We start from the raw sequence: 27,849 nt of genomic DNA, 5'->3' as shown, positions 1-27,849 counted from the left end.
CCACCACGCCCAACCAAAATTTTGACTCTTATTAATAGTAGAAAGTAAGTGGTTAGATGAAAACTAATACAAAAGTGAAATATTTGTGTGTATGATTTTGCCCCACGAACATACACATTTTAAAAATCTTATTTATACTCATTTTATAGTTTAAAAGAATATAGAAATCTATTAGTTTAGAAAAAAATACTAGAAATTTTATTAGTTTATTAGAAAACTCTTCAAACATCATGCTTAATCTCTTCAAATTTTGCCACATTTATTTCATCCTGTTAGTTGGTTGAATCCGTCCTTTAATCTAGGACCTGCAGTAAGTTTTATTGCTTACAATTAAATCCCACGTGCTATTCTCTTAATTTTAATGTTAGTATTTTGTTTGAGTCATGGTATTTTGTATCTCCACACAACCTTAGTCATGATTTAGTCTAGTGGTTTTCAGACTGCACCCACCACTCGGAGGCCGAGGTGGGTGGATCACTTGAGGTCAGGAGTTTGAGACCAGCCTGGCCAACATGGCAAAACCCCATCTCTACTAAAAATAGAAAAATTAGCCGGGCATGGTGCCGGGTGCCTGTAATCTCAGCTACACAGGAGACTGAGGCAGGAGAATCACTTGAACCCAGGAGGCGGAGGTTGCAGTGAGCCGAGATTGTGCCACTGCACTCCAGCCTGGGCAATAGAGCCAGACTCAGTCTCAAAAAAATAAAATAAAGTGACGACTCCTGTCTTCAGCTACATTTTATTTGGAAGCCTGATTTATAAAGCAGGGCCCCTTTGTGCTTGATCCCTTTTTTGCCTTCGCTGAATCTGTGGCACCATTTCCCTTGTGAGTAATTTCTTATTTTGTAAGTGTATATAGTGCTTTATAATTTGTATAGTGCTTTATAATGTTAGCCATTATCTCATCTGAGATAGCCATCATTTCCTCCTCATTCCTTGACCTTAATTTCTTCATCTTAAAGCAAGGAGGTTGAACTAGATTAGCAATTCTCAATAGTACTAAGGGCTTTTCCCAGGTATTTGGGCCCAAGATTCTCATACATGCCTTTAACCATCTTATAATTGCTAACTCTTTGTTTACTTACAGAAGTGTGTCAGAATAGAAAAGATACAGAAGTGTTTGTAATAGGAAACCGTGGAATATAAATGATGTTTAAATTTTTTAATGACAAATTTCAAATGCACAGCAAACATGAAATAATGTCATAGAGAACATCTGTATACCTACCACCTAAATTCCACTATTCATGTTTTACTATGCTAGTTTTATGTATCTGTCCACCTACATTAAATTTTTTTTAAGTTTAAAATTCTGGGCTGGGCATGATGGCTCACATCTGTAATCCCAGCACTTTGGAAGGCCCAGGCGGGAGGATCACTTGAACCTGGGAGTTTGAGACCAGCCTGGGCAATATAGTGAGACCTTATCTCTACAGAAAATTTTAAAAATTAATTGAGGCCAGGCGTGTGGCTCATGCCTGTAATCCCAGTACTTTGGGAGGCAAGGCGGGCAGATTGCTTGAGCTCAGGAGTTCGAGACCAGCCTGGGCAACATGGCAAAACCCCAACTCTACAAAAAATATAAAAATTAGGCAGGCGTGGTGGTACATACCTATAGTCCCAGCTGCTCGGGAGCTGAGGTGGGAGGATTGCTTGAGCCTAGGAGGTCAAGGCTGCAGGGAGCCAAGATCAAGTCACTGCACTCCAGCCTGGGCGACAGAGCGAGGCCTTGTCTCAAAAATGAAAATAAAATTATATTTTCTATGTGAAGTTATTGTGACAGTGGTTGATTTTGGTAGATCTTGAAACATAAATCTTCAGAGGTTTGTTTGGCACTAAAGAGCTGACCTTCTCTAGATAGGCTTATTAGTTAATTTACTACTTCTTCCAGGTCACTTCTCACTCTCACCAAGCCACATTTTTCCAATAACAGAACAAGCTGTAGCTTAGAAATACAAAACACAGCCGGGCACGCTGGCTCATGGTGGCTAACACTTTGGGAGGCCGACGTGGGCAGCTTACTTGAGGTCAGGACATCAAGACCAGCCTGGCCAACATGGTGAAACCCTGTCTCTACTAAAAATAGAAAAATTAGCCAGGCGTTGTGGTGTGTGCCTTTAATTCCAGTTACCTGGGAGGCTGAGGCAGGAGAAACACTGGAACCTGGGAGGTGGAGGTTGTAGTGAGCAGAGATCGCACCACTGCACTCCAGACTGGGCGACAGAGTGAGGCGCCGTCTCAAAAAAATAAAAATAAAATACAAAACACACACACAGACCAAATAGTTTCTCGTGGTAAAGGCAGAGAATAGGTTGTGTTGACTTGGCATACCTCACAGTTTGGGAAACCCTCTATCTAAAATAAAATACCCTCATGATTTAGGTAACTTCTGTTCATTGAAACTTGACTGCTTAATGGTTTTTTTCTTCTTAATTTTATAGAGGTCATTGAAAGCCACAGTGAGTTTAAAACAAATGTTATCTGATTTGAAATTTTAGGAGGGGGTGCCTGAGGAGACTGATGACTTCGGGGAGTTTCGGATGAGGGTATCAGACCTGGTAAAGGACTTGATTTTCTTGATAGGGTCTATGGAGTGTTTTGCTCAGGTAAGCCTATTTGGAGATTGTTTCTAGTTTTACTGGTCGCCTTAATTGTGTTCACTTCTGTGTCTTCTGTGAATGTTCCATCTTATTTCTTCAATCTTAGTGGCTGAATGAGATAATAGATATGCAAGTGCCTAGCACACTGCCTGGCATATAGTAGCTATGTTTATTTAACATTTTACAAGTCAGTTGCAGTTTATGGATGATTTGGTTATGGTTTACTCTCTATGCTTGCAATGATAGCTGTTCCACTTGTACAGCTGGAATAGAAGATCATAGATAAGCATTAAAGCCTCTAGGATACTTATAGGGAATTTGGACCTAGCCAGGAACAATAGGCAAGTGTTTCTACTTTAGTAATTACGTACCAACTCCTGGTAACTCTTTTAGTTATTTGGCATTATCTTTGTCCACACTTATGGTTAGATTCCTGTGCAGTTTCATCCCAGAGGTGACTATGCTAGAGTAGAAGATTCATAGTCCAGAGGTTTTCCTGACAATCAGTGAGTAACATTTTACCTTATAAGGTTACAGTCATCATCATTCCATATCACTTAACATTAGTATCAGGCAGTTTTCATATTGCTGGATTATACTCTAATGAGCTCTGAAATACTACTTTGGAAGCTTTATCACGGCAATACTGAAGTAACCTAAATTTTTTGTTTTTTTTTTTTTTTTTGGTAATTCAGTCATTTGTTGTATATTTGGGAGTCATACAATCTAAAAAATGTTAATAACAGTATAACTATTTTCATTATATTAAGCAAAGCATGCTTACTGACCCATCTGTGAAGAGTTGGGGATTCTTAGAAAGCCACTTAAATGAGATCCCTGGATCTTAGACAGATGACCTCTGCTCAGATTTCAGCTCTTCTCTCTTTAGCTCTATGGCTTTGAGAAATCCTTTGATCTTCTCAATCCTTTGACTTAATTTACAAATTTATGTAAATTATCAATACTGTTCAAGATACAGTCTGTGGAACACCAACCCCATGAGATGTTTTTTGCCAAAAAAAAAGTTATATCATTAATTAAAATTAGGAAATGGTATAAATAGTATATTAAAGGCTCTATGAAGTTGTATAACAAGAGAGCTGTTTAATTTTGCCTTCCCTAGCAGTGTCTGTTATTTGACTGTAAAATATTAGTTAGTCACGTTCTGTAGGTGGATATAATCTGGGAAATTCTGGACCAGAACATCTCAGAGTATTCTGCTAGGTGTACCTTTTTTAAAAAAATTAATTCTGCTTGGATACAGTATTGTGATAGGTGCTTCTAAACAGCTGCTTTTTAGGAATTCAGTCAGTACTACCAGTGCTGATGCAGGCAAGTAGTTAAAACAATAGAAATGTAAAGCCAATACATATATAGAGGATTTACATTGTATCTGTATTTTAAGTGTGTTTATGTATTTATTAGTTATTATCAGGACCAGGAAAAGACACTCATGTACAGTGTTTTGTTTTTCTCATAGTAGTCATTTTCTGGGGGCAGATGATAATTTTGATAAACTCTTGGGAGTCTAAATGGGTTTATTTCAAATATTAAAATAGTTATTCCTAGTTAGTAATGATGTAAAAAAAATGAAAATAATATTCTCATCTGGCTTGAGAGATAATTAGATTTAGAAACAAGGAGCAGGATTTACTTTAACTGGATTTTTTGTTTTGTTTGTTTTGGCATTCTGTTTTCCTTTTAATGGATCCATAATCCACCTCTTCTTCTCTAGTTATATTCTACTCTGAAAGAAGGCAACCCACCCTGGGAGGTGACAGAAGCGGTTCTCTTTATCATGGCTGCTATAGCAAAGAGTGTTGATCCGTGAGTGTCTCATAAGTCTTTTGCTGGGAACTCTAAATATCAGGAGGAAGGAAAATTACACTATTTTTTTTCCTTATATGGTATATACCTGAGACTTTTAGAACTTCTTACTTCTGTTGTGCTGTCTAGTCTTCTGACTTCTAGAGTCTAGTCCAGGGTCTCCTGAATTGCTGATACCATGTTTTAACAACATTTCCTAGAGTTGAAATTATTTTATTCTTGATGCTAGGAATTAGAATGCTGATTTATTTTTCCAACTGAGGCTCCCTTGTGAAAGTTGGTATGGTAAAGAATTTGTTAGACTGTTTAATTGTTGGTATTTGCTTAAAAGCAATTGAATAGACACTAATTTGGGTTTTCTGCTTTTGTGACCTTGGGTAAGTTATCCTTACAAAATTAATTACATTGTTTTGAGTTTCAGAGAGGCAAGGCCTAGGTACCTTTTCACCTAAAAGAGCCAGATCTAAAGGGCAGTTACCGTTTTTGTTATTGCCATTGAAAAATTTCAAATTATTCAAATGTTACTTCTAATTGCATAGAAATTCTATTTATGGTATGAAGCCCTAGAGACAGAATTTACTTTGTGCCATGAGTATATAAATCGATGTTAATATCTGCCACGCTGAATTGTGACGTGATACCTGCAGTCAAGCTCTATATTCAGTCTTGATTGGAGAGATGATTAAGGCAGGTATTTATAAAAAGCACAGTGCTTCTTTCTTAGCTGCCTTTCAGGGCCTCGTCAGTGGGATATTGTTTCTAATCCAGTACATATTAAGGAGGTTGAATAGGTTTATTTTTGTCTATTAAGAAGTCCTGGTCCTTAATTATATACCACACTATTTACTCTTAAACCCATTTTGGTGTCATTTTGAACCTTCTGTGACAAGTCTGAAGCTTATTAAAATCATTAATATTCTAACTAATATGTCTTGGTTTGAAAAATGATGCCTGGATAGTCTTCATTAATTGATTTAGTGTCCCTAGGAAACATAAGGCATAAATGAGAGATTCAATATATTTTTTTGTTTATCTGCATTTCAAGCCAACTGCATAATTATAATTTTTTAGTGCATATAAAAGGACTTAATAGTCTAGCTTCTCAGCAGAGGGTGGTCTTGCTCTAATCCAGGATATTATTTACATTTTAAACATCTTTTATTTCTGGATTAAGTTCTGCCACTTTGGGGGCATCCTCCACTCAACTCAAAAGGCATTTAGCCAGTATATTTTGTCGGGGGCAGAGGGAGAAGGAGAGGGAACAGGTAAACTCATGGAGCTGTGGAAAGTGTTTGGTTAACTTTAGTTTTCCCTCATGTTCCAAATCGGGGCAACTTAATCTATTCCTGCAGCTTATTTTCTTGTTCTTTCAGTTAGTGAGCTGGCTGCCCATACTTACCTGTTCTTAAAGTTTCCAATATCCAGGTGTAGGAAATCTTTGGAGAATAACAACAAAGAGTGGTCTATCAGAATTATTCATTCATCTGTTTAGCCATTCAGCAATATTTATTGAGTGCCCACTATGTGCCAGGCACTGTTCTAGGTGCTGCAGCTATAGGACGAAATAAAATAGATTCTTTAAAAGAAGACATTCATCCACAGTAAATGTCTGCCTCTCCAGCTTGATGTGTCTTTAGACACTTTACTGGCATTCAGAATATTAAGGAGCAGTATGCTTTTCCTGAAACAATATCTTTCATTTCTATCTTTTCCTCTTTTTTGAGGATTTGAAAATCTTTCATAACAAATACCAAGTACTTTTATTTTAATAGTTATTTAGAAAGAAGCTCTTTAGCAATGCTGTGTGTCATCACAGCCTGTTATTTGGCCAGAATACAACCTCTGAAATCAGTAACTGTAAGTACTTACCGCCTATACTCAGGGAGAACAATCCAACACTTGTGGAAGTCCTAGAAGGAGTTGTCCGCCTCCCAGAGACTGTACATACGGCTGTTCGATACACCAGCATTGAATTGGTTGGAGAGATGAGTGAAGTCGTTGATCGAAATCCTCAGTTCCTTGGTATGTGTAATCTCTCTCCTCTGCCACTTCTTAACTTGTCATTTTTCTGATTTTTCTTCTCATCTCTTACTTTTGCTTGAGTTTTCCTTTCTGTTTTTTTAACACGAGAGTGTTTATAGAAACTGAGAGTAAACAATATGTTGTAAGTTAGTGCTTAGTTGATGTAACACTTATAATCTGATCTGGGAGAAAGACCTTTGAAAGATTAGATCTATAGATAGGGAAACACTGAACAGTTTGCTTCTAGTACTCTGTTTAAGCATGAACATTTCTGTCTCTGTTAGTCTTTGGCGTATGCTAATCAGACTCTCTTATAGTTTTAACATACTAGAAGCTCCTAAAGGACCAAAGCAAAGGAGGTAATTTTTCACTTGTAATACATGCTTCATTTAAAAACCAAGAATTATTATTCAAAACTAAATAACTGCAAATTAAAATGAAGACTGTTGTATAGCCTCTGGCTGTCCTTATTGACTTGAAAAAAAAACTAAAGATCATAAGTAACAACTTTAGAATTGAAGGTAAAGTTAGAAATCATTTATTCTAACCTCCTCATTTTACAGACAAGGAAACTGAGGCCCAAAGAGACGAAATAACTTATCCAGGGTAATATATATCAAGCCCTGACATTTAAGAGGGATACATTCTGAGAATGTTAGGAATGCCAAAATTTGTGATTAGTATTAAATCATTCAGGTTGATATGTTTCCTATGTATATCTTTATTATTGCCTTTTTACTTGATTTTATTTTACGTATCTGTTTTTAGTGACTGAAACACATGCTTAAAAGAGTGAATGTGTTCTTTGTTTCTATACATTGAGCTGCTTTCTAAGTTCAACGTACTGTTTCTTTTTGTTTTTGTTTCTTTTTTTGTTTTGAGACGGAGTCTCGCTGTGTTGCCTAGGCTGGAATGCAGTGGCCTGATCTTGGCTCACTGCAACCTCCACCTCCCAGGTTCAAGTGATTCTCTTGCCTCAGCCTCCCAAGTAGCTGGGATTACAAGTGTGTGCCACCACGCCTGCTAATTTTTGTATTTTTAGCGGTAACAGGGTTTCACTATATTGACCAGGCTGATCTCAAACTCCTGACCACAAGTAATCTGCCCGCCTCAGCCTCCCAAAGTGCTAGGATTACAGGCGTGAGCCACCACACCTGGCCCAGCGTACTATTTCCAAGTGATTTCAAAATGACTGTTTTTTAGTTCTTAGATTTCTGCACTTTATCTGGCTCAACATTTGGCTTTCTTTTCTGAACCATTTTTCCACCAAGGAACAGTAGATTTGTTTGTTTGTTTTAATACTTCAGTTAATGTCCAGAAAGCAGCAAATCTAGGTTGACTTGCAGACTCTTATCAAAAGATGTATCATTCAGTGCCACCTTCCAGTATCTCATTCAGATTTGTGCCTCAGCAGTAGACAGATTGCTCTATGTTCATACTCCGAATAGTCAAAACTACAAATACCCAATTTGGGAGTCACAGAAGTCTACAGTATTAGAGTTGCTTGGGGTAGCTTCTAGATTCTAGGTCTTTTGATTCCTAGACTAAACAGAGTGAGGTTTTGGTTTTGTTTTTTTCTTTTTGGTGAAGGTAGGCAGATTGTGCTGAGTTTGGACATCATATTGATCATTAGACTAGAAATGGACATAATGGTTTTAAATGGGCTTTAAGACGTTATTCTTGGTCAGGCACAGTGGCTCATGCCTGTAATCCCAGCATTTTGGGAGGCTGAGGTGAGAGGATCATCTGAGTTCAGGAGTTTGAGACCAACCTGGCCAACAGGCGAAACCCTGTCTCTACTCAAAATACAAGAAAATTATCCAGGCTTGGTGGCACATGCCTGTAATCCCAACTAGTCAGGAGGCTGAGGCAGGGAGAATTGCTTGAACCCAGGAGCGGGAGGTTGCAGTGAGCCAAGACTGCACCACTGCACTCCAGCCTGGGCGACTGAGCGAGACTCAATCTCAAAAAAAAAAAGAAAAAAAATAGATGTTATTCTTTTGATTCTTTCCACTTTTTCACAGTTTCCTACAAGGTCAATATAAAGTACTCAAAATGACCTTTAAAAATATATGGTTTTTTGCTCAGGCGTGGTGGCTCTCAATGGTAATCCCAGCACTTTGGGAGACTGAGGCAGGCGAATCACTTGAGGCCAGGAGTTTGATACCAGCCTGGCCAACGTGGTGAAACAATCATCTCTACTAAAAATACAAAAATTAACCAGGCTTGACGCATGCCTGTAGTCCCAGCTACTCAGGAGGCTGAGGCAGGATAATTGCTTGAACCCGCGAGATGGAGGTTGCAGTGAGTTGAGATCGCGCCACTGTACTCCAACCTGTGGGACAGACTGAGGCTCTGTCCCCAAAAATAATATATGGCTTTTCTAAGGTTTTTTTTCCCTATAGAAAAACATTCTGATTTTTTATAAAAAAGAAGGTAAAAAGATGAGTAGAATTAGCTCTATAGAAATTCAACTTTATAATAAACTTTCTTGGAACACTTATATTTGGCAAAATTAAAACATAGTGAATTAATTCATCTAGAAATGCTAAAGATTCATCTGCCTATTTTTAAGGCCTTTTGTAACTAGAAAGAAGCAAGTATAAAAGTTTCAGCTTTAGACAGCTATCCTTGTCCTGATTCATATAGACTGTTTTACCAAGTAATTCATCTCTCAGTATAATTGTAACTCCCTGAGCTTTGCATTCTTTCTGACATCACCATATTCTTAATACCTGGATTGCCATATATGCTCTTAAGTCAGTGGTTTACAAACTGCTCTGGGAATCCCTGGGAGTTACACTGACTGCCATGAGGGAAGAAATGGAAGACGAAATAGCTGGGGCTCAGGGCCTGTTGATAATATGTAAGTGAGATCAGCTCCATTTTTATGTGTTTTATTTATTGTGGTTCTGAACACATTTCACTTTTTAAAAGGGTTCTTTTGCTTTGAAAAAAGAAAAGCAAGTATACCTCTGTTCTAACAAACTAGAAGTTTTCCTTTAGTTTCAGGTATGTAATCTCTACTTGGCTTTTCTTCTTAGACCCTGTGTTGGGCTATTTGATGAAAGGCCTATGTGAAAAGCCCCTGGCTTCTGCTGCAGCCAAAGCCATTCATAACATTTGCTCTGTCTGCCGAGATCACATGGCTCAGCACTTTAATGGACTCCTGGAGATTGCCCGTTCCCTTGATTCCTTCCTGTTGTCTCCAGAAGCTGCTGTGGGCTTGCTAAAAGGTATTTACTTGATGTTAACCACTAATAGTCACCTCAAAGCCACTACTTGGGGTAATCTTACATCTGTCATATCCCAGTTTTTCAGTTGCAATGGGCTTAGTGATAAGAATTTATGAGATGGGGAAGGTGGCTTTTCCACTAGAGGGGATAGTGTTGACTATATGTACATGCATTCTTTTCTTGGACTATCTTAAGGCAATATGATTAATTAATACTACTTGTAGTATGTATAGCACAGACCTAGATTTGGGTAGAGACAACATATTCAAACTAAACATGGCTGCTTTTTAAGTTGGAAGAATAAAAAGGGAGACCAAAGAGGCATTGCCATACCAAAGAGGTAAGTGGGAGTTGAAAGGTAGTATACGTGGATCAGTGCCATGAGTAGAAGTCAGGGGTGCTGGTCTCTTAGCAGCCTTTAACCATTACTGATCAGCTCAGTGATTCTCTATCCAGAGCAGCCATTGTGATAAGGCTCAGACTTAATAGAAGAAACAGAGCTATTAAGGCTAGGGGAAAAGACTTAGAACAGCCTTTAAGCATGGTGGCTATTTTTAAATATTTGGAAGATGGTCTTATAAAAGAAGGATCATATTTATTTTATGAGTAGTCACTTGTCAGCCATTTATAGGGAAGCATATACTGGCTCTAGGAAGAAAACACTTTCTAACCATACTTGCCGAACACAGGTTGGAGTGCCCTATAAGGTAATGAAATTCTTATCACTGGTAAATTAGAGAGGATTGAGGTATATTAAAGGATTGGGTAAAATAACCTGTGTAGTATCTTCTAAGCCTCTGTGACTTGTTAAACAATTAGCCTTGGCAAGATTAGATGGCCTTATTTGTGAATTCTGTTCTTTGTCATTCATATGACCAGATTCCTTACCAGCTAGTGTGACTGTGCTTTTTTATATCAGATTTTCTTTTTGTACCTTGGGTTTTTGTTGTTTCCCTTCATAGGCACGGGTAAATCAGAGTCAAATATTCTTGTCATTTTCTAGTGGAATTTAACCTTGATATTGAAGTGATGTCTTACCTATAGTGCAATGTGGCCTCCCAAATTTCAGTGGTATCTAATAGATGCAGAAAATGGTTTTCAATTTTATTTATTTATTTATTTTAGAGACAGGGTCTTGCTTGTTGCCAGGCTGGGATGCAGTAGCAGATCATATCTCACTATAACTTTGAACCCCTAGACTCAAGTGATCCTCCTGTCTCAGCTTCCCAAGTGGCAAGTACTACAGGTGCACACCACTCTGCTCAGCTAATCTTTTAAATTTTTAATAGAGACAGAGTCTTGCTATATAGCCCAGGCTGGTCTTGAACTCCTGGCTTCAAGTGATCCTCCCGCCTTGACCCCCGAAAGTGCTGAGATACCAGGCATGAGCCACCACGCCTGGCTGAAAACTTTTTAAAGTAACATACTTTTCTATAGGAATTAATTAAAAGGAAAATCATGCTGAAATTAGGCTTTTCCCTCCTAGTTTTAAAGAAAAGTCGCAGAGCTTGCAGTGAGCCAAGATCATGCCACTGCCCTCCAGCCTGGGCAACAGAGCAAGACTCCATCTCAAAAAAAAAAAAAAAAAAAGAAAAGAAAGTCTTATAGAAGGCCAGGAAGATTCACTCTGGTTTTTTAATTCAAATTTGAAGGTATAGGGATAAATTACTGTTCTGTTGAATGAAACTTAGGGGAAAAAAAAAATTATATTCAAGGTGTCTCTTGACCTAGAGGACCTAGGCTACAATATGTAATCCTTTGGATTTGGGGAAGGTGTTTCTGCAGTTGGTTGGGATAGAATGGGGATTGCAGCAAGAGGCAGGCTGAGTAGGAAGGGTCTGGACCTTCTGTCTCCACTTGAACCTAACTGCCTCTGTTGTTTTTTGTTTTAAGGAGTTCTAAGTCAAGATTTATTTAGGAGGGAAAAAGAAGGGGGTAGGAGGCTTTTGTAACTTTTTTTTTTAAAAAAAAGAAAGGCAAATTTAACTGTTACTTCGCTGTTCAAGTCACTTATTTCATAAAGAAACTGAAGCCCAGAGAAAATGTCTCTAATAACCTCACAGAGAGTGTTATGGTGTAAGAGTGAAATCTCTAATTTCAGCCCATTCTTCTAAAAGCATTATGTCAGAATTTCTCTTATGATAAGAATTGCCGGAAGTACTTATCAAAAATAAAGACTCTCTTTGACCCACTAAATCAGCATCTCTGGGAAGTCTAAGAAATATTACACTGTGGTTATACATTTTAAAATAGCTTTGCCCTTGACTTTGTGAAGGAGATTTTAAAAGTCTTTGACAAATATTAACTTCAGTTGTAAGTGTTAGTCAGTCTTAGCCTTCTGAGCCAAATAAAGAAAAAACAACTGTAAATAACAAAGTGTTATAATTTTAAAAAACAATGCTGATCTTTTTAAAAGAATGGAACCAAACCAGTTCGCTTTTTCTGTTCATTGATACGATGTAGACCGGTTGAGTTACCTCAATTCAGCGTTTATTTTTCATTTGTATCTTCCTTTGTTTTTCAGGGACAGCACTTGTCCTAGCCCGATTACCTTTGGATAAGATTACTGAATGTCTTAGTGAACTATGTTCTGTTCAGGTTTTGGCATTGAAAAAGGTAAGTCCAATTAAGGAAGGTGTGAAACAAATATAAGGTGTTTACATGTTAAAAATGAAAAAACAAAATTACTTATTTACAGATCTTTTATCTATCTAGAAAACCCAAGAAAATGCACTAAGAATTTATTAAAATTAATAATGCTATCAGAGTAACTGCATACAAGAAATAAGTATTTCAGAATTAATAGATTCTCACTATATCAGTGTTAACGCAAAAACCAAATTTTATAAAATGTTTTAAAGAGGTTTGTCCTCAGCCAGTATGAGTGACCACAGCCCAGGAAAACCCAGTCTTGAGGAGTTCTGGGAAAGTGTGCTTGAGGTGGTGGGATTGTGGTTTGGTTTTATATATTTCAGGGATGCAGGAGTTACAGGCAAATACATAAATCAAAATACGGAAGGTATACATTGGTTTGGTCTAAAAAGATGGGCTGTCTTGAAGTGGGGGCTTACAAGTCATAAGTGGATTCAGAGATTCTTTAATCTGCAGTTGGTTAAAGGAACAAAAAGCTTGGGGCTAGCAGAAAGGAATGTTTAAGTTAAGGGTGCTGTGTCAGAGTCAACTATAACTTTGACAGTTTAATAAGATTGATGGGCTATAGATGTGACTTAACTCTTGCCTTGTGTGGCCTCAGATCTTGTTTGTAATTTAGTGTCTTATTGCCACAAGGAGTCTTTGATCAGCCAGGCGTGGTGGCTCATGCCTGTAATCCCAGCACTTTGGAGGCCGAGGCAGGTGGATCATTTGAGGTCAGGAGTTGAAGATAAGCCTGACCAACATGGTGAAACCCTGGTCTCTACTAAAAATACAAAAAATTAGCCAGGTGTGGTAATGCACACTTGTAATCTCAGCTACTCGGGAGGCTGAGGCAGGAGAATCACTTGAACCTGGGAAGTGGAAGTTGCAGTGAACCAAAATCGTGCCATTGTACTCCAACCTGGGTGGCAGAGCAAGAATCCATCTCAAATAAAAAAGGTCTTTGATCAGTCTTATGATCTCCATTTAACATTAATGCTGGCCACTTGTTCCTAAACTCCGAAAGATAGTATAACAAAAACCTATCTGACCTCCCTTCCCATCATGGCTGAGAGCTCCGTTTTTAAGGTTTCTTTGGAGTCCCCATGGTAACAGGAAGGGCCTGTTCGGTTGGTGGGAGACTTAGGATTTTATTTTTAGTTTACACTGGTAATCATCAGTTAGAAAATGTAATGGGAAAAGAATTCATTCAAGTTAGCAATCAATGTCAGAACCTACCATGTTTCCTTAAAAGATATTTTAAAGATGTCAACTCTTCTCCAGTTATAGTTATAGTACAACAATTGTAGACATACCAGTGGGATTTTTAGAACTTGATAAAATAATTCTGTAGTTCATCTCTGATGATTTACTTATGGGAATATCTAAGAAATTTTAGGAAAGAAGAGTAAGAGACAATTTGCTTAAAATATATTACAAAGCTATAATAATTTTAAAGCTTTATAATATAAAGCTAAATATATAATATTTTACATACTGTGTAACATAACATATATACAATCTATTATATAATATATATATAATAATAAGTAAAGTAAAGGAGAAAAAAATCAAATGATACTATTTTCTATTCCTCAGTAATCAGACAGTAAAATGTAGTAATATGTAGTCTTGGCCAGGATGCAATAAGATGGAGGAAAGTGGTTTGACAGTTTAAATTAAAATTTGCACCATTTGAGTAACTTTTAGGACTTTATTATAAGGAAATAAGCAGAGATTGAGACAAAAGTTGATGTATGTTGCAGTGTTGGCTATAGATTTGTACATGTGACAATTGGGTGTTAATGTCCTTTTGTCTCTTCAGCTGTTGTCTCAAGAGCCCAGCAATGGCATATCCTCAGATCCCACAGTGTTCTTAGATCGCCTTGCAGTGATATTTAGGTAAGAAGGGAGACACTGGATGCCTTATTTGGGTTAAAGGCTCAAATGAAACCATTGTGTATTGAAGTAAGCAAGTATTTTTTTCTCATACTTCCAAGTATCTCCCTGTGGTTTGGAGAGTAATTAAACCAGCTGTTACCTGAAGTTCTGGGGCAAAGGCAAATTGTAAGAATTCATTCCTGGTAGATCTTTATGTTAAAATACTCTTTAAAAGTCGATGGCTGGGCGCGATGGCTCATACCTGTAATCCCAGCACTTGGGAGGCCAAAGCAGACAGATTGCTTGAGCTTAGGAGTTCGAGACCAGCCTGGGCAGCATGGCAAAATCCTGTCTCTACCAAAAATATAAAAAATTAGCTGGGTATGGTGGCATGGGCCTGTGGTCCCAGCTACTTGGGAGGCTGAGGTGGGAGGATCACTTGAGCCTGGGAAGCAAAGGTTGCAGTGAGCTGAGATTGTGCCACTGCACTGCAGCCTGGATGATGGAGTGAGAACCCCATCTCAAAAAAAAGGAAAAAAAAAAAAAAAAGACTCTCTAAAAATGGAATTATTTTGGTCTCCAGTTCTGTGGACACCAGAAGACCAAACTTTCACGTATATCATCATTCCACATGCATCAGAATCACCTGGGCTTATCAAAACACAGATTGCTAGGTCCCATCCCCTCAGTGTATGATTCATTGGATCTTGGGTAGGACCTGAAAATTTGCATTTCTGATAATTCCCAGGTGATGCTGATGATTCTGCTTGCTATTCCAGAGACCATACTTTCAGAACATCTCTCTATATAGTGTATGGGTACAAAAATATAATGAAGTTTCTTCAGTGATCAGGGGAAATTAATGCATCTTTGAAGTCAAGAGGAGGAGCCTAATGATTAAAAAGGCATTCGAGTGACAGTTTTCAAAGGGTGATTCTTACTAAGTAACATAATTTATAATTTGTGGGATCAGTGTATAACTGGAATGTTATAGTAATCGTTGCATAGAAGCCTATGTGGGATAAATATTTAAAAAGGTAATGTGTTACTAGTTATTGTCAACAGATACCTTTCTCTGAGTTGGTGCAATGTTTTCCTTTTATAATTAGGAGAGCCCTATTAACATGCCATTCTGAGAACCTATTAACAGTAACCCTTATTTCACAGTAAATGAAAGAAAATCCGCAATAGATGTAAATACTTGAATTAAAGTTAAATTTTTATCAAAGTTGCTGTTGGGCTTTTTAAAACTAAAGGGTAGCTTTCCTTTAAAGTAATTGGTAGTTAATTATGTGTTTGTTTGTTTGTTTCCTTCTTTTCTTCAAATTAAGTGGGCTCTCGAATTAGAGGAGTTGTATTTGGCTGATTGTGGATAGTACATAGGATTCAGACTAGAACTGCAACATCTTTGGACTACAGTTCCTATAGCTCTTAGTCCTTTAATGCAAGGAATGAAGCAATACTTGGTTTCTAGTAGTGGATTTAGACAACTTGTGTGTATTTTTTTGTTAATTTGGAAGAAACTACATATTCAGGTTTTTGGGTTTTTGTTTGTTTGTTTGTTTGTTTTGAGATGGAGTTTTACTTCATCCACTTCTTGTCCAGGTCGGAGTACAATGGTGTGATCTCAGCTCACTGCAACCACCGCCTCCCAGGTTCAAGCGATTCTCCTGCCTCAGCCTCCCAAGTAGTGCCACCACCAGCCTCCCAAGTGTCTGGGATTACAGGCATGCGCCACCACGCCCAGCTAGTTTTTGTATTTTTAGTAGACAGGGTTTCACCATGTTGGTCAGGCTGGTCTTAAACTCCTGGACTCAGGTGATCCACCTGCTTCGGCCTCCCAAAGTGCTGGGATTACAGGCGTGAGCCACCACATCCAGCCTATATTTGGGTTTATAAGGGGGAAAAAATGGAAAAGATAGCTGTGGCGCCTCACAGCCCATGTACCCAAAGTTGGGTTGAATTTGCATGTTCTATTGGAAGTGACTTAAAGATGGCCAAAAAATGATAGGATGATTTAAAATATGTGCTTATAAGGGTGATGTAAGTAAATGACTTTATCATCTGGTTTTCTTTATTTGGTGAAAATGATACTAAGTAAGCAAGCAGGGATCAGGGCTCTGGGTCCTCAGTGAAATTGGTCTTCATTCACTATTTTGGGCTGTTGTCTTTTCCCAGGCATACCAATCCCATTGTGGAAAATGGACAGACTCATCCGTGCCAGAAAGTCATACAGGAAGTAAGTGCTAATGGATGCTTGTGGAATCAAGGCTTGCTTCTTTTTTCCTTACAGGGCTGTGGGTAACTTACCTGAGGAGATACTGTGTTCCAAGTTCATAGGGAGATTTAGTTTGTTGATACTGTTTCAATGAAATGAGGGACAGAGCCATCCAAATATCTTTTATTTTAGATTTGATAACAAAACAGGCTACAAGGGAATGCATTGAAAGGCCAGAGAAGTGGTAGAAAGAGATCCACTGTGTAACTCCTAGAGTTGCTGGGAGGCCTGATCAGTACCAGCAGAATATTTTTGACAAAGCTGGTGACTTCCGTTTCCTCAGTGATGACATATTTCCCCTCTACTTTTTTCACTGAAGGTTATGTGAGGATCAAGTCATGTTTTAAGAATTGCTTTTGAGACTTCAGAGGACAAATGACATCAACACTAAATATTTTTAAGTGTCCAGTGGTCTCAGATGATGCCATTTCCTTAACTCTAGTCCTTTTGTTCAAATTCTTCCACCTTCCAGGAACTGTCTTTAAACATCTCTTCCTGTATAGCTCATACTCATTCTTTTCATCGCCTTTCAGGAAGTCTGAAGTTTAGAAATTGTGTCTATCTGCCTTTTAGCAAAGTTAGACATGCTCTTCTTCCAGTTCTAAAGAGGCACTGTTTTCTCTTGTTAAGTGGTAGGGTTTTTTGGTGGGTAGTCTATTGAACCTGTGCATACTGGCCATGTGTGTTCCTATACAGAAAGTTTTGTCCCAGTTATTTAAAAGCTAAATGAGGTGTTACCAACTTAGCAGTTTTTCAGGTCCTAGTTGTTGATGATTTTCTTTCTTGTGCTCTTTTACTTTTGACCCAGATATGGCCAGTTTTATCTGAGACTCTAAATAAGCACCGGGCTGATAATCGGATTGTAGAGCGTTGTTGCAGGTGCCTGCGCTTTGCTGTTCGCTGTGTAGGCAAAGGATCTGCAGCACTGCTGCAGCCACTAGTCACACAGGTAAAGTTATCTGGGGCGGGTGGGGGGCGGTGGTGAGGGACATGTTCCATGTACAGGATTTGAAATAGGCTAGGCATGGTGGCTCACATTTGTAATCCCAGCACTTTGGGAAGCCTGTGCAGGTGGATCACCTGAGGTCAGGGGTTCAAGACCAGCCTGGCCAACATGGTGAAACCCTGTCTCTACTAAAAATACAAAAATTAGCCAGGCATGGTGGCGCACACCTGTAATCCTAGCTACTCAGGAGGCTAAGGCAGGAGAATTGCTTGTCTCCCAGCCTGGGTGACAGAGCAAGACTCCATCTCAAAAAAAGAATTTGAAATAGGAGCCTTTAGGACAAAAACTTTGCTGATGAAATGAAACACTTTTGTATTTATAAACAAACTAAAAAAAACTTGAAAGAGATTAATGCCTGTGATAGGTACATTGTCTATAAGGGAAACAGCCTAAAATCTCTTCTGTATAGTAGCTATAGCAGTATTCTAAGTAGAAACACAGCCCAGTGTGAAATTCTGTGTAGCAAATGACTCGTGCTCAGTCCTTGTATACTAATGGTAAGCATTTTTATATTGAGATCCTTGGGAAAAAAATGTAGCAAGTTTCTTTGCTGTTTCTTGGCCCAAAGGGATTTTCTTCAATCTTGGCCACAGTTAGTTGTCCACAGAAGTCTCTTATTTGTCAAAAAATTTGACTCTTTTAGTCATTAAGATTGATATGTAATTATGATGGTATGACTCACTAAATGATATTCTCTAAAATCATATTCTCGTCTAGAACTATATGAGATGCCTATGCTTAAGTCACTAAGTCATTTATGTTGATGTTAACCTTAGAGCAGGGCCAGGATGCCAGTGCCTAGGACACAAGATTTAGGGATGCAAGGCAAAGTGCCAGTCCTGTATTTGCAGGACTCTGAGGTGCGTTCTGTAGTTTTGTACCCATGCTGTGAGGAAAATAGTCACAGAGCTCCAGGCTAGAGCCCTACCCCACCCAACCTGAAGTGACCATGCTCCACCTAGGGAGGGCACCTAGGGTGCAGATTTTAAGGAGATCTTGGCCTTAAGAGTGAGTTCCCCCTTAAATTCTGCATCATAGGTGCCCTCAACCACAGGCACAGGCATGCTGGTGCAGTGGTGGTACTTGGATAACCTTGCCTCTCTAAATTGTAGATTTGATTAAAGGTTGTACAGGTAAATATTTCAACAGAATTTTAATTTTTAGTGATTTTCTCTACTTTCACTTTATGCTGAGCACTGTAATATATGTTTGCATTTAGGCAATTCCTACCTCTGGTCAAGTGTCCCCTTCAGTGCAATATATTCTGGGTCTACCACAACTTGATAGAATGCCCCTTTGCTATTAGAGGATACCCTCATGATTTTGATACTGTTTTTTAATTCCTGCCAGTTACATATGACCAACTCATATATAACAGTTATATATGACCAACAGTTATATATGACCAATAGAGTAGGTAGCACTATTATATAGGAAGTGTGTTCTAGAGTCAGTACATGTGACAAAAATGAAAATTATCCTTAAAAAAAAATCCCTTAACTCAGGAGCCAGCAATCTATAGTCAGTGGCCTTGCCACCTATTTTTTTTTTTTAATGTTTTACTGAGCAATAGCCATAATTAAGTATTATCTATTGGTCATTTTTGTGCTACACTGGCAAACTTGAATGGGCAGAAGACTGAATGGTGGACAAGATCTGTACTTTTTACAAAGTAGCCCTTTAAGAAAATGTTTGGCAATCCTTGACTTAATCATTCCTTAGTAGAGCATATAATTTTGAGTTTACATCATGGAATGGATTCATAGCTCCTATCTCATGCTCATGCCATGGCATAGGCCAATAGAAGAATTAGTTACTGTATCCTTTCAGTCCCCACCAAGTTCATAGAGTTGAATTTATGTAATAAGATCAATACATATGTACTGTGGTGGTGTTTTAAATAGGTGAGTGTACAATTGCTTCTTAATTCTGGGAGGATAGTGGAGTAAAAATTCTAAACAAATTATTTAAGCGCATATTGTGGCCGGGCATGGTGGTGCACACTGATAGTCTCAGCTGCTCGGGAGGCTGAGGTGGGAGGATCCCTTGAGCCTGGTAGTTTGAGGCCACAGTGAGCCAAGATCTCACCACTGCACTCCAGCCTGGGCAACAGAGCGAAACCCTATCTCTTAAAAATAATAATAATAATAATAATAATGTGCATATTGTACTAAATTTTTTTTCTGCTGAAATCCAAATAGTTTCATAGAAAACACTATTTTTTACTTAAAAGATAAAATAGGTTTAGGAGCAACTCAAAATTTAAACAATGCTTTCACTGTCTTCTCCAAGATGAAAGTGTTTGATATTGTTTTCCCGACTATGGCTATATATACTATTTAAAAATATGATTTATCTACAGTGCAAATGAGAGCAACCTTTACGTACTGGATGAAATATTCTGTGCTGGGGTTTTGCAAATAATCCATGATCTCTCTGATAGCTTCCAGCTTTAAGTATTAGACAACTCTTATACAGCATTGTCTTGGGAAGATGAAAGCTCAAAGGGTTGGAAGAATAGAGAACCTGAAAATCATTGAGATATTGAGCCCTTTGTTTCACAAAATAGTGCTAACAAACTTTACTATGTTGCCTTAAAGAGAAGAAGTCAATCTATCTCTAAATTTCTTCCTGGAGACAGCTTCATAAGTTGGTACTTTTTGAAGGGCGAAGCATTGAACTAATTGTTTTTTCCCTCGACAGATGGTGAATGTGTACCACGTACATCAGCATTCCTGCTTCCTGTACCTTGGCAGTATCCTTGTGGATGAATATGGCATGGAAGAAGGCTGTCGGCAGGGACTACTAGACATGCTCCAGGTATCTTTTCCATGAGGAATATAGATGCATCAGGCCTAGAGGGTCTGAAGGCCTACCAGCATATTCTTTACCATGTCTTTAATTCTGTTGCTTCTTTATGTTTTCTCGCAGGCATGTTGATTTCCTAGTAACAGGGAGGTAGAAGCTTCCTAGTTGTTCTCTGAACAGGCCTGTTTGAGAGAATGAGAGACTGACCACATGAGTGTAATGATTATTACAGATGTTACTGCCTGGTTTATGCTCTTCCAGAGATAGGGTGTTTAGAAGGGGGGAGGAGGTGAGCAAAATGAATCTCTAAGCTCAAGCACTATTGTATTTTTAACTTCTTGCCTGGAACAGCCAACTGACTAGTTTTCTTAGCAGCAGGGAGGGTTTTAGAGTTAATGATAGCATTGGAAACAGCTCCTCAGATACTGCTTTTCCTTCCCTTCCAGTCACAGAGGGGGAATATTGAGTTTAAGAATGCTATTTCTTTTCCCAAGATGTCTTTTCATTTAAAATTGATATTTCATAATTATTATAAAAATTTCCACTCCCTCAGTGGACTAAACCATATCTAGTACCTAAATAGAGTCTGCTTTCAGAAATTTCTAAAACTTTGAGATGATATCTGTTGAGTTTTATCAACTAAAATCTGTATCCTCAACCCTTTCTTAAATGTGGACTTCATAGGTGAAAACTGTTTATGTCAACTGGGAAGGATTTATGTCTTTCTTTTCCTGATCAGATTCTCATTACAGTCTTTTTCTTTTCCCAACTGTGCTTTTCTTCTTTGTTCCTTTTGTACTTATTGTAATATTTGGCAAGTATGAATGCTGTGGCATTTCTGAAAAAGGATTTCTTTTAAAATCAGTGTTCTGTTTTAGGCACTGTGCATCCCCACCTTTCAGCTCCTAGAACAGCAGAATGGTCTCCAGAATCACCCTGACACTGTAGATGACCTGTTCCGGCTAGCCACCAGGTAAATCCTTCTGAAGAGCCCATTTCTTAATTGCTCATCCTGTCACTGCTTAGTCTTGCCATCTGACCCTTGGTTGTTTTATTCTTGTAAAATGAAGTCACTGGAGTAAGTAGATTAATGATTCATAACCCAAAGGTAAATTGCAAGCTGATATATCCCCAGCAATGACGCAGAGAATGGCAGGAAGCAAGGGATAAAGCAGCTGAGTTCCTGCCAGGAAGGAGGGCACACACACAAGACAATGCAGTGTGCCTGGCAAAACACTTGACTAGATCATTTCTACAGTCCTCTGTAGTTTTTGACTGTTTGTGCTGTTGTGATTTCATGTTTCATCTCAGCCTTCTCTTTGAGAAGCTTAGCGTCCTTTAGATATAATCAGTTTCAGAATAAAGAATGTCTGGGATTTTAAGATGCCTTAGCACCTATCTTATACTGTATTTCTCAGCTCTACCCACAGCCTACTTTATCAAGTTTGATAATATGATTGCCAAACATCTGATTGAATTCCTTAGTCCCTAAACTAAGGAATTTGAACCAAACCTGTTACCATATCAGCATTTAAAAAAAAAAAAGAGAAAAATCATTATTTTCAAAACAACAAAAGCCCAACTGTTATTTCATTTACAAATGCTAAATAATATTGACTTGATTGTTTCATCTTAGAATTGATTTTTTTTTTTTCTTTTTTCTTTTTTGAGATGGAGTCTTGCTCTGTTGCCCAGGCTGGAGTGTAATGACATGATCTCAGCTCACTGCAACCTCTGCCTCCTGGGTTCAGGTGATTCTCCTGCCTCAACCTCCTGAGTAGTTGGGATTGCAGGGGCCCACCACCATGCCCAGCTAATTTTTGTATTTTTAGTAGAGACGGGGCTTTGCCATGTTGGTCAGGCTGGTCTCAAACTCCGGACCTCAGGTGATCCGCCCACCTCGGCCTCCTAAAGTGCTGGGATTACAGGCATGAGCCACCATAACTGGCAGGATTGAATATTGAACACTTTTTTTTGATAGTTTTTGGATAGGTTAGAAAAACTGTTTTTTTCTTTTTTTAGTTGATAGAATTGTTGGATAGGCTGTCACCCTCTGTTTTCTTAGGGTATGTATTCCTTGGAAAACTAGTCCCTAGAAATATTCTTTGTACAAATGATGAAACAAGTTTGGAATATACTGTGTCTTTTTTTTGAAGAGATTCTCCCTGTATATTAAAGGAACTTGGAAACCCGATAGTAGTTTAAAACAAAAAATAAACAAGCAAAACCACTTTAAAAATCCAGCAGCATTTCCCAAGCTTACTTAACACACAACCTTTTCTTTGAGAGATTCCTGTTGACATCCTGGGAACTGGAATTCTGTGAACTTCAGTTTGGGAAATGCTGTTCTAGCATCTTTAGGACTTTTTAACCTAGGAGAGTTTCTACTTGTAAGTCCTTTTGACTGGTCTTTCTTGATTTAAATCTTAGTTGGAAATTAGGTGTGGTGACATGTCTTTTAATACACTAATCTAAGATGTGGTCTTTTTTTTTTTTTTTTTTTTTTAAGAGCAACTTTAGGTTCACTGTAAATTTGAGTGAAAAGTTACTCCCATATACTCCTCCCTCCTAACACATACAGCCTTTCCCTCTATTAGCATTCCCCACCAGAGTGGTACAAACAGTGACCCTATATTAACACATCATTATCACCCAAAGTCCATAGTTTACATTAGGCTTCACTCTTGATGTACATTCTGTGGGTTTTGACAAATGTGTAATGACATGTATCCACTGTTACAGTATCATACAGAATACTTACACTGCCATAAAAATCCTCTATGTTCTATCTGTTCATCCCTTCTTCCCTGAAACCCCCACCAACCACTGATCTTTTTTACTGTCTTCATAGTTCTGCCCTTTTACCCTGGCTGCTTTTATAGCCTAAACTTGTCATTTATACCTAGTCTCACTTTCCACACCAGGTTTATTCAGCGTAGCCCTGTCACCTTGCTGCGGAGCCAAGTAGTCATCCCTATCTTACAGTGGGCTATTGCCTCTACTACCCTGGACCACCGGGATGCCAATTGTAGTGTCATGAGGTTCCTACGAGACCTCATTCATACAGGGGTAGCCAATGATGTAAGTATAAAAATGATACCATTTCTACTTAACAGTTTTTATCTCCTATCTCTTTGTCATTCCTTAGGGGAAAACCAGCATCTCGGTATTTCCTTACTTGATCTGTACTGGTAGATATATATCATAGTGGATCATTCACTAGTCAAAATATCAACTGAGACACTTGTGCTGGGTGCTTTAGGCTATATAAAGCACTCTAAAACTGTTCATGCTCCTAAACCATTTGGTGTCTAGTTGAAGAGAGAAACAAGTTTAAAGAGTTAAGTAACAACAAGAAGCCAGTATTTGGTGTTTTTCATTTGTTTTTGAAACAGGGTCTTGCTCTGTCACCTAGGCTGGAGTACAGTGATGTGAATCTCAAGGGATCCTCAGCCTACTGAGTAGTCAGGACTACAGGCATCCAACACCATGCCTGGCTAGTTTTTATATTTTTTATAGAGATGGGGTTTCACCATGTTGCCCAGGTTGGTCTTGAACCCCTGGCCTCAAGTGATCCTCCCACCTTGATTGGTATGAGGTCAGACGAGGGAAAGCTCTAGACCAAAAAGAGTTGGAATAACTTTCTGGAAAGGGAGGGATTTAAATGGAGCCATGAAATAGAGGTAGAATTGTGATGGATTAGAGAGGCAGATAGTCATACTGCCTCTAAATCAAGATCAGAGCACGTCAGAATAGTGCTAAGTTTGTTAGTAGACAACTAAGCAGTGGGAGCAGTAATGTGGTTCACAGGAGTTTTGAAGTTAGGTTTGATTAGAAGTGGAGTAGAATTGTAGATGGGAGAGCAGTGAAGAAGTATGTATTTACTTCTGCATTCTATTCAGGCTATTCATTTAAGAAGTTTGGCAGTAAAAGAAGAAAATAACTAGAAGGGAAAGGCAATTTAAAAAATATTTTTCTCAAGATATTAGAAATATATGTGTTTTTAAAGGCCACAAGAAGGGTTGGGCGCAGTGGCTCACGCCTGTAATCCCAGCACTTTGGGAGGCCAAGGCGGGCAGATCACTTGAGGTCAGGAGTTCAAGACCAGCCTGGCCAACATGGTGAAACCCTCTCTCTACTAAAAGTACAAAAATTAGCCAACCATGGTAGTGGATGCCTGTAATCCCAGCTACTAGGGAGGCTGAGACAGGAGAATTGCTTGAACCCAGGGGATGGAGGTTTCAGTTAGCCGAGATCGGGCCACCGCACTCTAGCCTGGGCGAGAGAGCAAGACTCTGTCTCAGAAAAGAAAAAAAAAAAAATTAAAGACCACAAGGAGAAAAAAAATAAGGGTTTTTTTGATAGAAAAAATTAGATCTCTGATAGATGTCTTCAATTCTTATTTCAGTTGGTTTTGTTTTGTTTTGTTGTAACGTGGGGGTCTGGCTGTGTTACCCAGACTAGTCGCCATTCACAGGTGAGATCCCACTGCAGATCAGAATGGAATTTTGACCCACTCTGTTTCTGACTTGGGCTGTTCACCCCTCCCTCTTTAGGCAACCCAGGAGTGGTTTCCCGCTCCTAGGAGGTCACCACATTGATGCTGAACTTAGCACAGGCACCCAATTGGTATAGCATGCTCCAGCCCAGAACACCTGGGTTTAAGCTGTTCCCCTAAGCCTTTGGAGTGGCTGGGACTGTGGTGTGTGCTGCCGTGCCAGGCTGACTTGATTTTTAAAAAAGGAAATAGGAACACAAGTTATTTTTCACATTAAAGAAAAATTAATACCATCACATAGAAGATGAGAAAAAAAATTTAAAAATTGCTAACTTTAATTCTTAACCATGTTTTCTGCCTTCAAATCATGAAAAATCTAAGCATTAATCTCTGTTGAAACCCATGTTCATTCCCTGGATACTAATGAACTCCTTCATTTTCTTTCCAAAGACAAAACATTTTCTGGACTTTGTGAATCCAGCTGTTACTTTACACCCACCTGCATACACACACACACACACCCGCACACACAGACATACACACTTTCCGACCTATTAAAGAGAAATTGCTAAAGAGGAAGGAGTGCTTGGTCTTTGGGAAATTGAGACTAGAATTTATCTGATGTTCCTGCTTTCCTACATACAGCATGAAGAAGACTTTGAATTACGGAAAGAACTGATTGGACAGGTGATGAACCAGCTTGGACAGCAGCTTGTCAGCCAGCTGCTGCACACCTGCTGCTTTTGCCTCCCCCCCTATACCCTACCAGATGTGGCTGAAGTGCTCTGGGAGATCATGCAGGTTGACAGACCGGTAAGATTGTTTTCATAAGGAATTTATCTCACAGGCTTGGGTCCTTAAGACCAACCCTAATTTTGCAACTAGCCCTGTTTACTGTCCATGGAACCAAATTTAGACATATTGCCAAGTTAGATTGGTAGATGAAGAGGCCCGTAAAGGTCAGTAATTTATATTGAGTTATTTAAAGCATGTTTCTATGTCACTGTCATAGGGGCTATATTACCAGAAGTAAGTATCAAGCATTGAATTCAGTCGTGTGACTTTCCAGTGTGAAATTTGTTCACTTGTGAGAGATGTCCAAATGTCAGTTTTATTAGTTGCATATTACTCAGGAAGTATTTAATCCTTTGAGACTTATTCTATAGCACTATATTATTTCTTGGTGATACATCTAACCAGAACATTTGGAAGCACATAATTGTGAAAGTAACCCACAATGTACAGTTGGATATATTTCCCCTCTGGATTTCTTTGAACCAGATCCTTTATCACCCACCTAAGGATGGAGTTGTTTTTTTAAAGCTATCTGATAATGCCCAAGTAATGTCAGTACTGGGCCACATGACCATAACTCAGGTTATGTGTACTGTGTGAAAGTTGAGTAGAATGGTAAAGTATAATATAACCTGAAATTGTTTTTAAAATGGAATTTATAATTTTTAATATTACTATAAAAGCAGTTCAGGAAAGTACTCAATGGGACCTAGTTAAAGTGAACTGTCTTATGGAACTGCAGAATATAAAATGGATAATAATAATATATAATAGTACCTATTCCTCGCTGGTTCAATACACATGTTCCATTTCAACCTGATAGAGTAGCATATTTGTTTTTCCAAAGAAAAGTACTTTTTGAACCTCCAGGAATCAGCAAATTTAATTCAGAAGTCGACCTGAGGGAAAAAGTCTTCATACTCTGCTTAAACTTTTTTACAAATACACTTGGTTCCCAAGTAACAGAAAACTTATGTAAATCTAACTTTATAAAAACATTCTTGATTGTAAACATATTGTTAAGTGCTAACAACAACAACAACAACAAAAAATGGGAACAAGAAGTTTGTACAGGAATAGAAACCAGGTAGCCATGTACTCAACGGGGTGTACTGTATATCAGCTGGGCACAGTGGTTCACGCCTGTCTTCCAATACTTTGAGATACCAAGGCAGGAGGATCACTTGACGCCAGGAGTTGGAGACCAGCCTGGGCAACTTAGACCCCATCCCTACAAAAAATAAAAATTTCTTTTTAATTAGTTGGGTGTGGTGGCATACATCTATAGTCCCAGCTACTCAGGAGAGTGAGGCAGGAGGATTGCTTGAGCCCAGGAGTTCCAGCCTGCAGTGAGCTATGATCATGCCACTGCACTCTAGTCTGAGCTGCATAGCAAGACCCTGTCTCAAAAAAAAAAAAAAAAAAAAAAAGGTTGCTATATAACAACTATTATGTATTTTTAAGAATTAAGGAACTGTTTTGTATCCATAATTAAGAAATGCTTAGTACTTCCTGAGCATTTATAATACTTTTGCTCTGGCCTATTATGGTCATAAATGAATATAATGGGAAAATATATAATGTAAAAAAAATTAGATATAAAAGAGTAATTTTACAGCCCAAAACTGACTGAAGTATACATTCCACTTAAGAAAGGGATGAAGAAATATTAGAGCTGACCCAAAGGACAACAATTAAACTGAAAATAAGAACCCAGAGGAAGTCTCTAGAATTTTTATTTTTGAAAGGAAGGAAGTAAAGGGAGTAGAGACAATTCCTGTGCATAGGAAAGGCATAAAGAGAATGCTCAGATATGAGCAACAAGAGTAAGGTTTTTTAACACAAAGAGCAGGCAGATATCACAAAGGAACTGAATGGATAGGACTTATTCTGAGGGAGATGGCCTTAAAATCCTTAAGATTCCGGACTCATATGTATACTTTCTGACATGGTGGCTTTTTGCCCCTCCTCTTTCAGGTATCTGAACCTTTACTTTGGATCTCTTTTGATCTTTAAGCTCAAGAGTTTTTGGAAATCTGTTTAATTTTAAAAGTATATTGGTCAAGTGCTTACACCTGTAGTCCCAGCACTTTGGGAGGATCTCTTGAGCCCAGAAGTTTGAGACCAGTCTGGGCAATATAGAAAGACTCCTCATCTCTTAAAAAAAATTATTTTTAATTAGCCAGGCATGTTGGACTTCCGTAGTCCGAGCTACCTGGGAAGCTGAGGTGGGAGGATCACTTAAGCCTGGAAGGTCAAAGCTG

General features: G+C 38.5%; 1 protein-coding gene across 2 annotated transcripts in view; it reads left to right on the top strand.

Annotated features, from left to right (window-relative positions):
* TNPO3 (transportin 3) overlaps positions 1-27,849 on the top strand; it is a 99,776-nt gene that overhangs the window by 58,587 nt on the left and 13,340 nt on the right. For both annotated transcript variants that reach the window (XM_007982872.3, XM_007982873.3), the window contains 12 exons: positions 2,499-2,606; positions 4,336-4,427; positions 6,310-6,449; positions 9,494-9,685; positions 12,210-12,301; positions 14,145-14,221; positions 16,379-16,439; positions 17,287-17,427; positions 20,188-20,304; positions 21,171-21,265; positions 23,217-23,373; positions 25,436-25,603. In XM_007982872.3, coding sequence (XP_007981063.1) covers positions 2,499-2,606; positions 4,336-4,427; positions 6,310-6,449; positions 9,494-9,685; positions 12,210-12,301; positions 14,145-14,221; positions 16,379-16,439; positions 17,287-17,427; positions 20,188-20,304; positions 21,171-21,265; positions 23,217-23,373; positions 25,436-25,603 — 1,440 coding nt within the window. The remainder of the gene's footprint in view (positions 1-2,498; positions 2,607-4,335; positions 4,428-6,309; positions 6,450-9,493; positions 9,686-12,209; positions 12,302-14,144; positions 14,222-16,378; positions 16,440-17,286; positions 17,428-20,187; positions 20,305-21,170; positions 21,266-23,216; positions 23,374-25,435; positions 25,604-27,849) is intronic.

This window comes from Chlorocebus sabaeus, chromosome 21 (genome assembly GCF_047675955.1).
Source record: "Chlorocebus sabaeus isolate Y175 chromosome 21, mChlSab1.0.hap1, whole genome shotgun sequence".
NCBI lineage: Eukaryota > Metazoa > Chordata > Mammalia > Primates > Cercopithecidae > Chlorocebus > Chlorocebus sabaeus.
This window is presented reverse-complemented; position numbering and strand designations above follow the sequence as displayed.